The following is a 16,776-nucleotide window of genomic DNA, read 5'->3' as shown; positions in this document are numbered from 1 at the left end:
TCATGTCCACAGGCAGGTCAGATTCCACGGAATCCTGCCCTGCCCGTGGCCAGTGACTCATACTTGCCTGTATTTCCCCAGCATTGGCGTCCATGCAGATCTCTCTACTTCCGGGTTCGCTGTACTGCACATAGTCCTCACGGCTCGCAGTCAGACATGCACAGTATTTTTTATTTTTTTTTGATATCTCCTGTTTTCCCATGGCACGCCCGCAGCTGACACTGCGGACGTGCCACAGATCGGACAGCTTCTATTAACATCAATGGAAGCAGTCAGTGCAGGATCTGCACAAAAATGGAGCATGCTGCGATTTGTTTTCTGGACCAAAAGGTCCGCACAATAAATCTGCATGCTTAAATTAATTTGCGGGCGCCCATGCTTCCCTATGGGCAGCTTGATTTGCGGGTGTCCCGTGGACATGAGGCCTTATTCTTTTTGGGCAAATAAAGATTCTCTGGTTTTTGCCATTGCGATCCCTGTTGGATTGGAGTTGTTTTTTTTGGTTTTTTTTTATTTGAATTCATCATTATTACTGAAGTGTTAGAAACCATTGTAATCACATTTTGTTGTCTTGGTTTTCTTTAGTCTTACGCCAGGTCAACGGCTGTAATGTCAATGGTTGGTTACATCATCGGTCTTGGTGACAGACACTTGGATAATGTACTGATCGATATGACCAGTGGAGAGGTTGTGCACATTGATTACAATGTTTGCTTTGAAAAAGGTGAGTTGGTCTGTTTGTATAGGTATAATGTAAGAAGCAAGTTTGGTTTACAATTCATGCAACACTATATATTCTGTAGGCAAAAGCCTTCGTGTTCCTGAAAAAGTCCCTTTCCGGATGACCCAGAACATTCAGAGTGCCCTGGGAGTAACGGGAGTGGAGGGAGTATTCCGGCTGTCATGTGAACAGGTGACAAATCCAGCGAAATATCTACCATTGGCCATATACATCCTGCGAAGGCTATTCGTTTTGAAAACATACCTATATTTCCAAAAATCTGCACGATCTGAGTGGGCTTGTACAGATCAATGGAAACTGCATTGAAAATCATTGAACCTCTATAGGAAACCTTGTTAGATCTACTTTCTAGCAGCGTTGTACAGTAGACTGTTGTGGTGCCTGCAGCTGCTACTGTGTATACATACAATAATATATTGCAGATCTGTTACCAAGGTTTGTTTTGTTTAACTTAAACTACCCAATCGGCTTCCCGTCTAATTTTAATGTCCTTTTTTAATACAGGTCCTTCATATAATGAGAAGAGGCAGAGAGACATTGCTGACATTACTGGAAGCATTTGTTTACGACCCTCTTGTAGACTGGACAGCTGGGGGCGAGGCTGGATTTGCTGGTGCAGTCTATGGCGGAGGAGGTCAGCAGGCAGAAAACAAACAAAGCAAACGAGAGATGGAGCGAGAGATCACTCAGAGCCTATTCTCTTCCAGGGTAGCAGAAATTAAGGTAATGACTTGCAAGCACACACTTCCGTCCTACGATACAATCTGACTTGTTGCCCTTTTACACAGGCCGACAGTCGTCTAAACGACTACACGAGCGCTGACATCACCGCTTAGGTCATTGGCGCTGGTGTAGAGCATTTAAACAGACTTCTCACTCAGTGCTTCACCTTCTATGTGAAGCACTCAGTGGCGGGCATTTGCATGTAACAAGAAACCAGCGGTAGTTTTTATGCTGCCTGAAAGTCAGCGAGAGCGACGAGTGAGCGAATTGTTTTTGCATTTACACTGCACGGTTATTGCTCAAAATCTTTTCTTTGAACGAATTTAGAGCAATAATAGATGTAAATGGCCCATTATTTAGCTGCTCTTTCCCTGATAATCGGTCAGTGGTGACCGCTAACCATGGTATATATTGTATAGCAGGGTATAATAGGCTGCTTCTTTTTGACAGGTGAACTGGTTTAAAAACAAAGATGAGATGCTGAGCGTCCTTCCTAAACTAGACAGCAATTTGGAGGAATACCTAAACTTGCATGATGAATTGTCCGGAGCGGAGAAGTTGCAGGGCAGACTTGTGGAGGAGATGGCGTTCTTAGAAGGCGCTGAAGCTACGGACCACCCTGCTCATACTTTGCAGCATAGGTTAGAGATTTTGTCACATTCATCCTCTTACATTTTTAGAAGATGCTTTAACAGTGTGAGTTTATCCACTGTCTGTTGACTTGCTCGCAGAAAAGAGTAATGTACTTTAATCCCTTAGTAACGCTGCCTATTTTGGACCTAAGGACACTATATATATATATATATATATATATATATATATATATATATATATATATATATATATATATATATATATATATAAAATATTTTTTTTATTTTTTTTTTTATTTCCACTTTTCAAAAGCCACAATTTTATTTTTCATCAACATGGCCATATGAGGGCTTGTTTTTTTTCGTGGCAAGCTGTAGTTTTTATTGGTAATGTTTTAGGGTACATGTGATGTTTTTGATCACTTGTATTGCGTTTTCTGAGGGGCAAAAGGAGTAAAGAATGAGATTTTAAGGGTGGGGGGGGGGAGCCAAAATGCATTTGCCGTGTGGAATAATTAGTGTGTTCATTTTATTGTACTGGATGTTTTTTGTTTTTTTTAACATTTATGTCCTGTAGAGACAAGATCACTCGCATAGTGTACTTATCACTGTTTCCATGCCATACGCTGTTGACGGATACCCAGTTGTCAGGGCAGCTCATAAGCCTCTGCGATGTCATGGTGGAAGGCAGTTGACAGGAAGTGCCTTCCCCTTTTTTTTTTTTTTTTTTTTTTAAATCTCGAACAACATATAAGGGGTTAACAGGGATCGGTGTTCTCACTGATCCCCCGCTGTTGCAATGGGAGGTCAGCTATCAGTCAGAAACGGCTTCCACGGTGGATGGCGTGAGCTCAGCTCTTGAGCGCAGACCATTCATAGGACGTACCTATATGTCCTAGAGCTGCAACCCCTTCTGACCCAGGTCGTAAATAAACGCCCTGGGATGTGAAGGGGTTAATAGTGTTCTAGTGTAAATGCTTGTTTTCTGTGTACACATGTTGTCCATCAGAGCTCATTTATACATGGCTATGAATTGCTTCTTTAGGTATTCTGAGCATACCCAACTACAGACCCAGCAGAGAGCCGTCCAGGAATCTATCCAAGTCAAGCTGAATGAATTCGAGCAGTGGATAACACAATATCAAACCGCCTTCAGCAATCTAGAGGCAACAAAATTGGCAGGCTTGCTTCAAGAAATAAGCAGCCAAATGGACTTGGGTATTTAACAATTCATCTTGTTGTAAAAACTGAATGAATGCACCTAATCTGCATTATAATATGTGCTGAAAGTAGAACATCCACTTCCTATACATTAAAGGGTCTAGACATTGCCATGTGCAGCAGAACAAGGTGGGTTGTTACATAGTTCATATGAATCTGAAGACGTATCTTTTGCTCCTTCAGGTCCTCCCAGCTACGTACCTGCTACCGCTTTCCTCCAGAATGCCGGCCAGGCTCACCTAATTACACAGTGTGAGCAGTATGAGGCAGAGATGGGCACGCTGCTGCAGCAGCGACGCTCTGTGCTCCGGGGCTGCCTTGAGCACCTACACAGCTACGCCACAGTCTCACTTCTCTACCCAAGATCCGTGTTTCAGAAACACAGAATGGAGCAGTGGAAGACCTGGATGGAAGAATTGATATGCAGCATGACAATGGAGCACTGTCAAGAAATATACAGGAAGTAAGTATCAGAAGAAGAAAAAAACAAACTACATAATGGATTCTAAACAGTGTCGATTGGTTTCTCTTTGGCTATCATAGTTGGGTTCTGTTCACATCTCATTCAAGGTAAACATATGAAGTATTCCACTGTATAGCCATACATCTGCCATTAGCCAGAATGGTAAAGAAGGGGGAAAAAAATATACCATGTGGAGTAAGTCTTTACAGTGGTCTGTTGTATAGGAAAGCATGATTTGCTATGCATTTTTAAGCCATAAAGTGTAAAAAGGCAACACACCCCACCTCAACGAAGACCAAAAGTACATTCTATGGCCACTGTTGCATTAATGAGGGCCTGCTGTTAACGTTTGGCACGTGCGCTGTGGCTTTACTGACACACCTGTCAAATGTGTCAATGTAGACCTAACCTTATGTAGTTTATAGGCTGGGCTCATACGGGGCGGAAATCTCGCGGAATGACCGCATGGAAATACTGCAAGATTTGTCCGCGGCAGAAATGCAGCTCCAAAACTTGCAGGTTTTGAAGCTGCGTCGCCACCTGCATTCCGCTGCGGCCATGTCTCCCCATAGAGAGGCCACAGCGGGGACAACGATAAAATTGACATGCAGCGGCTTGGCCGCAACAGCTTCTCCACAGCGTGTGGATGAGATTTGTCCACTTTGCTCCTTTATCCCAGGATAAAAATTGCCGGCAGCAATTTCTCCCCGTGGGAACCCAGCCATATAGTTACATAAAACTATTCAATAGGCATGTAGATGTAATAAATTGCCGATAGGTGTTTTAATAGAGTTCCTTAATGGGGTATTCCCAAAATCACATTGGTGGCTCAGTTTGTTCTAGATCTAAAATCATTATTATTTGTAGATTACACCCATTTTTTGAAAATGCATCGGCGCAATATGGCAATCTATTTAATGTTAGGAAGGTATTGGACTCTTGACAAAAATGTTGGATTGTGGGATAACCCCTTTTAAGTGACTTCAAATAAGATTATGTAGTAAAAGTAGAATAACTACTACACTAAGGTGTTTTTTGTTTTTGTTAGGTATGAAATTCAGTATGCACCTCCGCCCTCTCACACTCAGTTTATTTCTGCCACTGAGTTGGCACTGCAGCGCCATTATGCCGATACTAACAATCGCCTTCTGAGGCAAGTGGAGCGGCTTAAACAGGAGGCGGTATCTGTACCCGTGTGCGAGGACCAGCTGAAAGAAATCGAGCGTTGCATCAAAGTTTTCCTGCATGAAAATGGTGAAGAGGGATCACTGAGCCTGGCCAGTGTTGTCATCTCTGCGCTTTGTACTCTAACAAGGTAGACGTCCTGCTGTGGTTACTTGCTATTAGTTACCATACACTATACTGATGTAGCCACACGTCTCAATTGTTTTGTGCATTTGGCAGGCGCAATCTAATGATGGAAGGTGCTGCATCCAGTGCAGGGGAGCAGCTGGTGGATCTAACCTCACGGGATGGAGCTTGGTTCTTAGAAGAGCTCTGCAGCATGAGTGGCAATGTCACATGTCTTGTACAGCTACTCAAGCAATGCAAACTTATCCCACAAGATCTGGATATACCGAACCCTTCAGAAGCGTCAGAAGCTGTTCATCTAGCTAATGCAGTGTACACATCTCTTCAGGTAAATGGGGAAATCCAGATCCTGCATTTCGATAATTGTCTTCCTTCGGGTGTTGGACATGGCTAATTGACAGCAGCCGTCCAGCACCAACACCCAGATTGGCGAAACCGCTGAACCCGGCTTTTTAACCCCTTCTGCACTGCGATCTACATAAATCGTGGTGCTGACAAACTGAAATGACTACCTTTGTCAGTACCAGCAAAGTGGTCACCATGGTTGACTAGGAAGTCATATCACAGCCCTGGGCCTTATAAAGGCCCCCAGGGCTGTCTAGTCAGCATCTGTTAGGGCATAACTAAGTTATGCCCTAACAGATTCTCGTGCGTTTTACATGCACAGGCAGTAATGTATTAATAGTACGTTATGTTAAACCTCCGTCCCCCTGAGGGGACTAAAGGTTTGAATAAATGATTTATAAAGTTTCCGTAAAAACACAAATGCACTGCAATTAATTTTTTATGTTTTTGTCTGCCGGCCTGCTTTCTGGACATCTTTTATTTTTAACACTTTTTTTCTTACTTTTTAAAGGAACTGAACTCCAACTTCTGTCAGATAATTTTCCCTGAAGCTCTGAGATGCTTAATGAAAGGTGAACAGACTTTAGAAGCCATGCTGCAAGAATTAGACAACCTGATCGATCAAACAACTGATGGGACTCAGCTGCAGGTTCTGGTTGATTCCCTGCAGACCTATCTAAGGAATGTGGCAATGGGTCTGGAAGATGAGGCAAATGCTCACTACATAGACATTGCAAGGTACTTGCTGGTCTTGATGATACCAAACGGATGATGGAGAAATGAGGGAAACTGCCATTTTATTTCATGCCTATATAAAGGAAGAAAAATCTATAATTTGTTAAAATGTATCTGTTATGTATTTTCCATAAATCAGTAGTACAAATGAATACGTGAAACTAATACATTTTATTAGAGGGGAAGGAGTCCTAAAATATGCCACTTATACATTGAATTTAAAAATCGTGCAATTAGAAATGCTATGATGTCCATGCTTTACGATTTGCCCGTTTACTAGTAACATTTCCTCTGGTCTTACAGGTTGCTTCATTCTCAGTACGGAGACCTAATTCAACCACGAAACGGATCTGTTGACGAAACTCCAAAAATGTCAGCTGGTCAGATGCTTCTGGTGGCTTTTGATGGGATGTTTGCTCAAGTTGAAACTGCATTTGGATCGTTAGTTGAAAAGGTAGAGGAGCATTTAATGATATCCTGCTGAATGGTGATCTTGTTAATAAATCGTGATTGGGAGTTTTTTTTTTCTTTTTTTTTTTTAGTTGAAGCAAATGGAAATCCCCCCTGCATGGAGAAAAGTTGACATCATTCGTGATGCACGCAGTACTCAAGTGAACTTTTTTGAAGATGAAGAGCTTCGCCGTGTTTTGGATGAAATCTTTTTCCTAAAGAGACTGCAAACCATCAAGGAATTCTTCAGACTTTGTGGAGTTTTTTCTCAAACTTTGTCTGGTTAGTAAATCTACTGTGCCTGTATCATTTAGATCTACAGTAGGTGAGGTCTTGGTTTCTTGCTTGCTTGTTTTCTACTATCTTACTTCCTTTTGGAAAACTTGTGGCCGTGCCAAACAAAACATTAGCAAACAATATTCTAGTCCCCATATAGCATTGACTATTAATACTGATGATGGAAAATCCCCGTTCATATACTCTAATTTTCCTGTTCAGGAAACTCTTATTAGCCACTATGAAGACCAACCTTGGTGGAAATGGCAAAGCTGTGTTTCACACCGGTGTCCATTGACTTACAGGGGTATTTCCGTATTGGGCTTTTATGCCATATAAGTTTGATGCGAGTCCCATCTCCAGGACCTACAGCTATCCCCAGAACTTAGCCCATCCATCCCTTGTTCAGTTGTATGTGTGGGTCGAGTGTTATGGAAACAGCTGAATGCGCCTGAAGTTGCAGAAGCGGCATAGTATAGCATAACTCGCTGTGCTATGGCTTTTCTATAACTTTCACTGTTATGGGGGTTACAAAAAGAGTGCTAGACAGCGCTCTCTACTTTTCCCCTAAATCTTGGCCTCCTTGCTTGTGGAGTACAGTGGTATTCCTATCGTGTCTATGAATGGGCTGAGATAGGAATGCCTCCTTTGAGAGTGGCCACCTTGTAATATATTCACATGAAAAGAGCCTACATGACCCCTAGTTTCTCTGCTGATTGCATGGTTTCATGGCAGTGAGATCCCACTGGAAACTGGACAGTCCAGTAGGACTAAACCTATAGGTTGCTCTGCTTAAGGATGCAAGTGCATATGGAATACACTGGAACCCCTTAGGCCTCATGTCCACGGCACACGTGGATTTTTCATGCAAATTTCTCCAGCGGATGCCCTGAGAGTCATCATTAAATTGATTTTTATTTATTTTTTTTATTGCTTGCGGGAGATTGCGTATTGCAAGTTGTTTTTTTTTTCCACGCGGATGCACTTCAGATCATCCACACGGAAAAAAATTGCATCCCTACTTCCCTAATTGATTTTAACCTTCAAATCCGCAATGAGTCTGCAAATGTATTTGCAGATGCACTGCGGATCGTAAGCTCCAATAGAGATGAATGGATCACATCCACGTGTGATCCGCTGTAAAATGTAGCATGCTGTGATTTATTATCCACGTGACATCCACTAATCAAATCCGCAGGTGTTAAATGAAGTGCAGACGGCCAATACTTCCCTATGGGTGGCTTGATTTGTGGATGCCACGCGCGGGTTCCGCAAATTAAATCTGCCTGTGGACATTGGGCCTTTTTAATAACACAATATGATTGTATTTTTTTTTTCTTCCTGTCATTAGGCAAGTGCCCGGTAGATGATCAAACTCCTGTGAATGGACCTGTGCAGCTAGTCAATGTTAAAACTATGTATAGGAATTCTTCTTTGAGTGAAGAGCAGATGGCCAAGCCAATCAAGTCATTTACTGCGGACTTCGTTAGGCAGCTCCTAATTGGCCTTCCTACACAGGCTTTGGGACTGACCCTCTGCAGCTATATCAGTGCACTGGGTGTTGATATTATTGCCCAAGTAGAAGCCAAGGACTTTGGGGCTGAAAGCAAAGTGTCTGTCGATGATCTCTGCAAGAAGGCAGTGGAGCACAACATCCAGATCTCCAGATTCTCACAACTTGTGATGAACAGAGCTACCGTCTTAGCCAGTTCTTACGACACTGCTTGGAAGAAACAAGACTTGGTCCGCCGCCTCGAAACAAACATTGCGTCTTGCAAAACCAGTATGCAACGTTTACAGCTGCACATTGCAATGTTTCAGGTAAGAATAAGCCAAAAGGTTAGTCATAGTGGGACAGTTTGTGTAAGCAGAGCATTACTCAGGCAGCAAGTTTCTTAATATATTTTTTATAATTCTACATACTGTTAATAATTTTCCAAAGTCTGTAGATACTACAAGTTGCACGCTCCTGCTAAGCCGATATTCACAAGTGGTAGATTTGTTGCAGAATTTCAGCGACTATCCTGCTCATCTGAATGGAGCTTGTAGAAATGGGCTTGCTGCCCAAAACAGACCCATTCACATGTCAATAACTGATTTTTAATGGCAGGCATTTCGGCAGCAAATTTGCTACGTATAAAGCCTAATGCACACGGCTGTGATTGGCTCCGCAAGCGGAATCCGTCATGGCGGCCCCCCCCCAAAAGACCCCATACTTACCTCCAAATCCGCTGCACGAAGTCCCGCATGATGCCCCGGCATGTATGCGCAGTATAGCACATGACACGCTGGCAGTGTCACGACGCAGGGCGCGTATTCGCACTATACTTCTGCTGTGCTACAGCGGAAGTTTAGCGTAACGGGCGGCTTCCATTGACTACAATGGAAGCTGTCTGTGCGTATGCCTGCGGCAAATAGGACATGCCACGGGTAATTTCACGCTGCCGAGTTCCGCGGTGAAATTCCGCAGCATGTACATAGTTGTAGAAAGAGAAAAATCAAAAGCAGCAAGAGGTTTGAAGGAAAATCTCACAATTAACCTGCATTTTTTTTAAAAACGTGTACAAGTGTCCGCATCTGAACACTCCAAAATCATAGCTGTGTTCATACAGTGCAGCTTTTACGACTTTGATTAATAAGTTAGACAAATGTTGGTTTCCAATGTAGTAAGATGACCAGAATAAACTCTGGAGGCAGCTGCCCCTGGATAGAACTTCAGGGTTTTCTTAACCCCTTCATAACGCGGCCCTTTTTTTTCCCATTTTTGTCGTCCCCCCCCCCCCCCCCCCCCCCCCCCTTAAAAAAAATCATAACTCCTTTATTTATCCAATCACATCGCTGTATGAGGGCTTGTTTTTTACGGGACGAGTTGTATTTTTCAGTGGTACTATTTAAAGTACCATATAATGTACTGAAAAACGTTTAAAAAATTCTAAGTGGAGTAAAATGGGGAAAAAAACGACATTTCGCCATCTTTTAGTGCATCTTGTTTCTACGGCGCACAAACTGCAACAAAAACGACATAATAACTTTATTCTACGGGTCAGTATGATTACTACGATACCAATCATTTTTTTTTACTATACTACCTTTTTTTTTCAATTTTATGCGGTCATCTTGTGCGCGCAATAACTTTTTTAATTTTTACATCGACATAGTTGTGCGAGGGCTCATTTTTTGCGGGATGTCCTGTAGTTTCCGTTAGTACTTATTCGGAATACATATGACTTTTTGATTGCTTTTTATTGGGAGACAGGGTGACTGAAAGTGCATTTCTGGCGTTCTTTATTTTTTTGGGACGACGTTCACCGTGCGGGGTAAATAATGTGCTACTTTGATAGATCAGACTTTTACGGACGCGGCGATACCAATTATGTACTTTTACTTTTTGATTTAGACTTTTTAATTATAGATATGGCAAAAGGGGGGTGATTTAAACTTATTCCTTTTTTTTTTTTTACGATTTAAAAAAACTTTATTGCTCTTTTTTTTTACCTTACTTTTAGGTCGCCCTGAGGGACTACAATATGGGATACGTTGATCACTCCTGCAGTATGATGTAATGCTATAGCTATAGCATTACATCATACTGCATTCTGACAGGCAGCCTATCAAGCCACCCGCGGGTGTCAGCTGTAATAAACAGCTGACGCCCATGCTGTATGCAGAGAGGTCGCACCGCTCTCTGCATACATACCCCAACGCTCCAGGACGTAAATGTACGTCCTGGAGCGGGAAGGGGTTAAAACTATTGATAAAAGAACCAATGATGATTCACAAAGACATTAACTAAAAAAATAACTCTGCATCTGTTACTCAATTTCAGTGGCAACACGAAGATCTGCTGATAAATCGTACGCAGGCGCCATCTGTTACACCTCCCCCGCGGTCTGCTATCTTAACAAACATGAAGAAAAAACTTCACACTCTTGGACAAATTGATGCTTCTATTGCTGCAGCCCAGGTATGGAACTTTTATTTCCCTACATTTGACATATCATGCCATAATATGCCATATCAAAAATGAGCTTGTGGGTGCTCCTGTAAGAAGGTAAGGCCATCACTTTGATTAGTGATGGTCCAATCTTTGAGTCCACTACCCATTTCTGAATTTACACTGGCTACACCAATGAAACAGCTCTGCATCCCTGCACCCAGGTAAGACCTCCCCTAGGCAGCTCCTCCTCCCTAGCCCACCTATAGATCTCAGCCTGTCGCTATCACATTATGCACACTTTGAAGTTAGGCATTTTTTCATCTGCAAATACAGCTAGAATGTCGGAAAATCTAGGGAGAACCAAGTAAACGTAGCACAGCCATTGTGATACACTTCGTATGCTCCCATTGTTGCACCAAATTCTGTGCGGTCAGCAGGAGCCTCTTTGCACAAACCCAACTGAAGGGGCCGTTTGTGAGGAATCGTTCCTACCAGAAAGCCCGTGTGGCAGGACCCCAAAATGTCAACTGTCTCCAAGGTTGCATGGTCATACATGGTCGCCTCCTTCCTCTGCCTCACCTTTGCCTGCAACTTTCCACTCCACAATCCCCTCTAGGGACACCTTAGGCTCCGAAAACGAAACATAAGATTTGGACACTTCCCAAGATGATAGACGCTCTCGTAGGGGCGGTGAAAGAGGCCCTACATGTACTAGAATGTACCAAAATGCATCTGCTTTCTTTCTCCTTTCAAAGTCTTAGACGTTCATATAGGACATTCCCCACTCACTCTGAATTTGAGCAGTTTGTGGCTAAAGAGCGGTCAGTCCCAGATAAACGTTCCTCAAGTCTAAGCGCTTGCATGTAATGTATTCGCTCCCTGAGGAATCAATTAAAATATGGTCTCTCTCATCTGCGGTGGATGCTCCAGTGGTTTGCCTATCTAAACGCACTCCCCTGCCCTCGGGCAGAAGCTTAATCTTTTAGGGAACAGCATGATAAACCGTTGGAAACCTTCACAAAGTCCGCTATTAAGGCGACTGGGTCGGCCCTCCATCCTCTTTTCCCCTCATCCTGGGTTACTAAGGCCACAGCTGAAGGCATCCTATCTGGTTCCCCCCTGGAGCTTGGCTGAGCTTGCTCTTTAGCTTTCCCAGGCAGGCAAGTTCATCTGTGAGACCTGTCTGGACATTGCCAGGCTACTAGCGGGTTCCTACGTGCTTTGTGGCATTTTGCTGCACCTTGGGGCTGAAGTGTTGGTCCACAGACTACAGCTCCAAAAAGTCTCTAACCCGTCTTTACCAGAACTCGCCTCTTTAGCAGTCGTGAAGACTAAATTATTCCTGAGGCGTCAAGCGGAAAATGTTCAGATCTTCCGCAATGCAAGTCCACCCGTCAGTACAATAACAGGAACTCAAATGTTCATTGGGGGACATGGCTAAAGCCCCATTTACACGCAAAAATGATCGCTCAAAATCCGTTCAAAAGATAGGGAGAAATGACTGTTTAAGCCATTATTTTGCATAAGCTGCTAATGGATACTAATGCCTATTAGCAACTTACTACCTTCATTTGCATGTAAACGAGCCTGCCTTCCCTGTATGCAGAGAACAGCAGGTGGTCTGTTATCTGCATACCGCTCCTTTTGTTCTTCTGCAGGACAGCAGCTGAAAACAATGTTATCAACGCTTTCATGGAGAATCACAATGTGCGGTCCCTGCTATCAGCTGCCCAGCCGAATGATGGTTTTTAAGCTGAACTAAAAACCATTGTTTGAACGAAAAGCAAACGATGGTAGCATTTACACGCAACGATTATCGCTCAAAAGACATCATTTGAGTGATAATCGACCTGTGTAAATGGGGCTTAAGACCTCAGGTATAGATCCTGCCACTAGGAGGCGGACACTAAGCAAAGGAAGAGTTGACTCCTTTTACCAGCTATACCCTTCCTGTAGTCACTCAGCTAAATCAGCTTATGCACAAGTAGTGGAAGAGGAAAAGCCCAGAGGACAACTGAATATATAACTTGAAACAACATACAACTAAAACAAAGGAGTGAAGGGGGAATCTCAGAACAAAGAAACAGTTTGTTCACCCAAAGAAGGGGATTTAATGGTAACAAATAGATGAGCGAGCGTACTCGGATAAGCACTACTCGCTCGAGTAATTTGCTTTATCCGAGTATCGCTGTGCTCGTCCCTGAAGATTCGGGTGCCGGCACGGAGCGGGGAGCTGCAGGGGAGAGCGGGGAGGAACGGAGGGAAGATCTTTCTCTCCCTCTCTCCCGCTGCGACTCACCTGTCAGCCGCAGCTGCACCCGAATCTTTGGCCCCGAGCACAGCGATACTCGGATAAAGCAAATTACTCGAGCGAGTAGTGCTTTTCCGAGTACGCTCGCTCATCTCTAGTAACAAACCCTTTTTTCATCTTGCCCCACTTAGCCATATATTGGAAACCTTAGGTTTTTTTGCCCCCTTTTTTTTTTTTTTAAAAAGGGAGGAAAATCTTTTTTTAAAAATCATAATAGAGCATTTCATAGATTTATTTGTAGCTTATAGCACCGTGTTTTATTGATTTAGGAGAAACTGGCAGCTTTAGAAGCTAGCATTGAGCAACGTCTGAAATGGGCAGGAGGGGCAAATCCAGCGTTGGCACCAGTCCTTCAAGATTTTGAGGCAACTATAACGGAGCGAAGAAATTTCATGCTAAAGGAGAACCAAAGGACAAGCCAGGTATAGTGTTGTTCCTAAACATGTTAAAGCAGTTGATGTGGTTTCAAGCAAGATGCCGTTTTACCCTCTTTTGGTGTCTTCCAGGTGACCTTCCTGTGCAGCACCATCATACACTTTGAAAGTCTCCGTACACGAACCACGGAGACCCTGAGCGTAGACACTGGCTTGTTTGAGCTCCTGAAACGCTGTCAGCAGATGTGCTCCTTCGCCTCCCAGTTCAACAGTTCAGTATCTGAGCTGGAGCTACAACTTTTAAAGCGAGTGGTAAGTATTGGGTTTCCCCTGTAAATTGTTCAGTCCTATTCAGCTATGAGCATGAAGTTTACAGAACTGCTGGCTGCTGTGTGTGAAGGACAGGAGAGAAGACTAAGCTGTTCTCTCTGCTTTGTGACATTTACAGCTTCTTAGAGTGGCCACGGTTTAATAAATTTATATTAGAAAACCGTAACAACTTGAAGAAAGTTTGTCGGCTCCTGTGAGCTTTATTAGCTAAACTTATGGGATCCACTTATTGAGCACGTGTTGGCTGCCGGCAACTTACATCGGCTGGGCAAATGTGGTATTCTATGGAATGAATGGCCCGGGTCTGCCAGAGCCACAGCATTTAGTCCGGCTTCACGTGGCCGATAAAATTGCGCAAGATTTGTGCGTTGCAAGACATACATCTCGCACAAATATGACTTCCATTTTTTTAATGGGGTTCATACACATGAGCAATGTTTTTCCCCATGGTACCATGATGCGATGCTATGCAGGAAACTGCTGCATGTTCTAACCTGTGCGTGCTCTCACGTCATACCGCCAGTTGTTTTCAATGGGGGCTGGTGGCAGCATCGAACCATGTGCTAGGCACATGCAATGCAATGTCTCCCCTTGAAACCAATGGGAGTAACTCAGAACTTCCCTTCTTCCGGTGTGAGGCTATTTTGGCATGAAAACTCCTTGTATCCTCAAGGAATTCACATGGTGAGGAGTGCGATATGGGGGCAGGACTCACAGCCCCATATCATGCCCGCCCGTGTGAAGTTAGCCTTATTTGTCAGCTTTTTGCTCTGGTTCAAGCAAGGGCCACCTCATTGATGTTCAGATGCTCTAATAGGACATACAGAAGGTGGTTGTCTTGGTGAGAAAACCCTTTAAACTTGCTGTCAATCCTGTGTATATTTAAATGAGGAAACGTTCTTCTTTGTCACCTGTGAAATATTTACTCTTAATGAGCTGCTCATTAACACATTGTTTGCAGGGAGCCTCCAATGAAAACACTATTGGAAGCCCGGAGTGGCTGGTGTCTGCCCACAAACAGCTGAGCCATGATATGGCAAGCCAGAGAAGTCTACAGAGTGAGAAGGAGCAGCAGGTTGAGACGGTGTGCGAAACCATCCAAAATCTGGTGGACTGCATCAAGACTGTGCTCACCGGTCACAACAGGCAGTTAGGAGATGTTAAACACCTATTGAAAGCCATGGCAAAGGTAAGGGGGGTGCAAATGCACTATACTGTGCCTGCGGCTCGGGGGATTGTGGCTGTGATGGTTTTAGTCGAATTGCTTAGGCTCTGTTCACATCTGCATTATAGTTTTCTTTTATAAAGGAAGCCACAATGTTGTGACGGATCTGTCATGTGATGGACCCAAACTGTGCTTGACAGATCCCATTGACTTACCAGGAAATGGAATGTGACAGAATCTGCGACAGGACCTCCCAGGCAGATGTGAATGCTGCCCTAATTGTAAGCAGGACTTTACAGCACTTTCATTTTCACCTGTAGGATGAAGAAGCAGCTTTGGCTGATGGTGAAGATATGCCCTATGAGAACAGTGTAAGGCAGTTTTTGTGTGAGTACAAGTCCTGGCAGGACAACATCCAGACTGTCCTGTTTACAATAGTTCAGGCTCTGGGCCAGACGCGCAACCAGGAACATATAGAAATGCTGCAGGAGATCACCCCAACTCTGAAGGAGCTTAAGGCGCAAAGCCAGAGGTAAGAGTTTGTGGTACTTCCAAGAAAGTTTTTAGTTTTCACTTGTTGTGTAATAAAGGGGCTCTCATTAATAATTATCTCCTATATATTGTATAAGGAATAAATGTCGGATTGCCGGGGTTCAATCACTGGGGACCCCTGCCAATCCCAAAATCTATGTGCCCTGAATCCTCTGACAATGGAGCAGTGGGGTGCATGCATGACCACTGCTCCATTCACTTCTGTGGGATGAAGGAAGATTGCCGAGAGCCTTGATGAATGTCATAGTGGGAATTTGTCAGCTTAAACATGCTGTCCAAACTGCAGGCGTCATGTTATAGAGCAGGGGGAGCCGAGCAGATTGATATATAGTTTTATGGGAAAAGATTCAGTAGAAGTTGTATTTTATCCATTTATATCTCTGAACATTCTGAGTGAAGTCCAGTGGGTGGTTCTATCAGTGTTTGACAGCTACCTTTGTGTAGCTCCGCCCATTGGACTGTTCAGGACAGAATGAGCAGAGACATAAATGAATAAAATACGGGTTATACTGAATAATTTCCCATAAAACTATATATCAATCTGCTCGGCTCCTCCTGCTCTATAACATGATGCCGGCAGTTTGGACAGCATGTTCAAGCGGAGTGTCTATTTTAATGCTTGTATGCCCCATACATTTTTCCTCAGCATCTACGACAACTTGGTGGGATTTGCATCACCTTTGGTAACGGATACTGCTAACGAATGTGCCAGTCCAATCTCCTCATCAGCGTACCTGCCCAGCTTTGCTGCAGGTAATTTCACTAATACTTTGCTTAGCTGTGCATTGTTTAATATGTATGGTGTCCTATAAAACACAGACGGGTAAATGCTGGAATATACTGGGTAGGCGTAGCAGCGGTAGAATGAGTACGTTCAAGGATTTCTTGATATCAAGCATATGCCTGAATAGCTTCGTGTTGATCTTCAGCATGTGGGAATTATTCATATTTAGAAGACACATACGTTCATTGTATTAGATTCTGTATAGAATTATTTTTTTTGGTCTGTCAATTAATTTTACTCTTTGTGTTTAACAATCCTATTTGACCATCGAAGCTGTGCGCAGCAACACTATCCAGAAGACCCAGCCAGAGGGCATGTCTCAAAATGCTAAAAAGCCAGTTCAGAAAAACTTGGCCCCATCTGCAGACACCCCGCCCAGCACCGTTCCAGGGCCCATCAAGTGCGTTGTTTCGAGTCCTAAAAAGGCAGTGCGGGATCCAAAAACTGGCAAAGGTATATACCCT

At 43.5% G+C, this 16,776-nt stretch overlaps 1 protein-coding gene across 1 annotated transcript in view; it reads left to right on the top strand.

The window, feature by feature from the left end:
• SMG1 (SMG1 nonsense mediated mRNA decay associated PI3K related kinase) overlaps positions 1 to 16,776 on the top strand; it is a 98,868-nt gene that overhangs the window by 77,230 nt on the left and 4,862 nt on the right. Inside the window, exons 43-61 of the mRNA XM_066576244.1 lie at positions 586 to 724; positions 804 to 913; positions 1,247 to 1,465; positions 1,916 to 2,106; positions 3,104 to 3,276; positions 3,463 to 3,742; positions 4,791 to 5,057; positions 5,147 to 5,381; positions 5,910 to 6,136; positions 6,437 to 6,587; positions 6,676 to 6,865; positions 8,211 to 8,680; positions 10,686 to 10,823; positions 13,377 to 13,529; positions 13,614 to 13,793; positions 14,773 to 15,000; positions 15,297 to 15,508; positions 16,175 to 16,281; positions 16,586 to 16,765. Of these exons, the coding sequence (XP_066432341.1) occupies positions 586 to 724; positions 804 to 913; positions 1,247 to 1,465; positions 1,916 to 2,106; positions 3,104 to 3,276; positions 3,463 to 3,742; positions 4,791 to 5,057; positions 5,147 to 5,381; positions 5,910 to 6,136; positions 6,437 to 6,587; positions 6,676 to 6,865; positions 8,211 to 8,680; positions 10,686 to 10,823; positions 13,377 to 13,529; positions 13,614 to 13,793; positions 14,773 to 15,000; positions 15,297 to 15,508; positions 16,175 to 16,281; positions 16,586 to 16,765 (3,850 nt within the window). The remainder of the gene's footprint in view (positions 1 to 585; positions 725 to 803; positions 914 to 1,246; positions 1,466 to 1,915; positions 2,107 to 3,103; positions 3,277 to 3,462; positions 3,743 to 4,790; positions 5,058 to 5,146; positions 5,382 to 5,909; positions 6,137 to 6,436; positions 6,588 to 6,675; positions 6,866 to 8,210; positions 8,681 to 10,685; positions 10,824 to 13,376; positions 13,530 to 13,613; positions 13,794 to 14,772; positions 15,001 to 15,296; positions 15,509 to 16,174; positions 16,282 to 16,585; positions 16,766 to 16,776) is intronic.

Source organism: Eleutherodactylus coqui, chromosome 8 (genome assembly GCF_035609145.1).
Source record: "Eleutherodactylus coqui strain aEleCoq1 chromosome 8, aEleCoq1.hap1, whole genome shotgun sequence".
Classification (NCBI taxonomy): Eukaryota; Metazoa; Chordata; class Amphibia; order Anura; family Eleutherodactylidae; genus Eleutherodactylus; species Eleutherodactylus coqui.
This window is presented reverse-complemented; position numbering and strand designations above follow the sequence as displayed.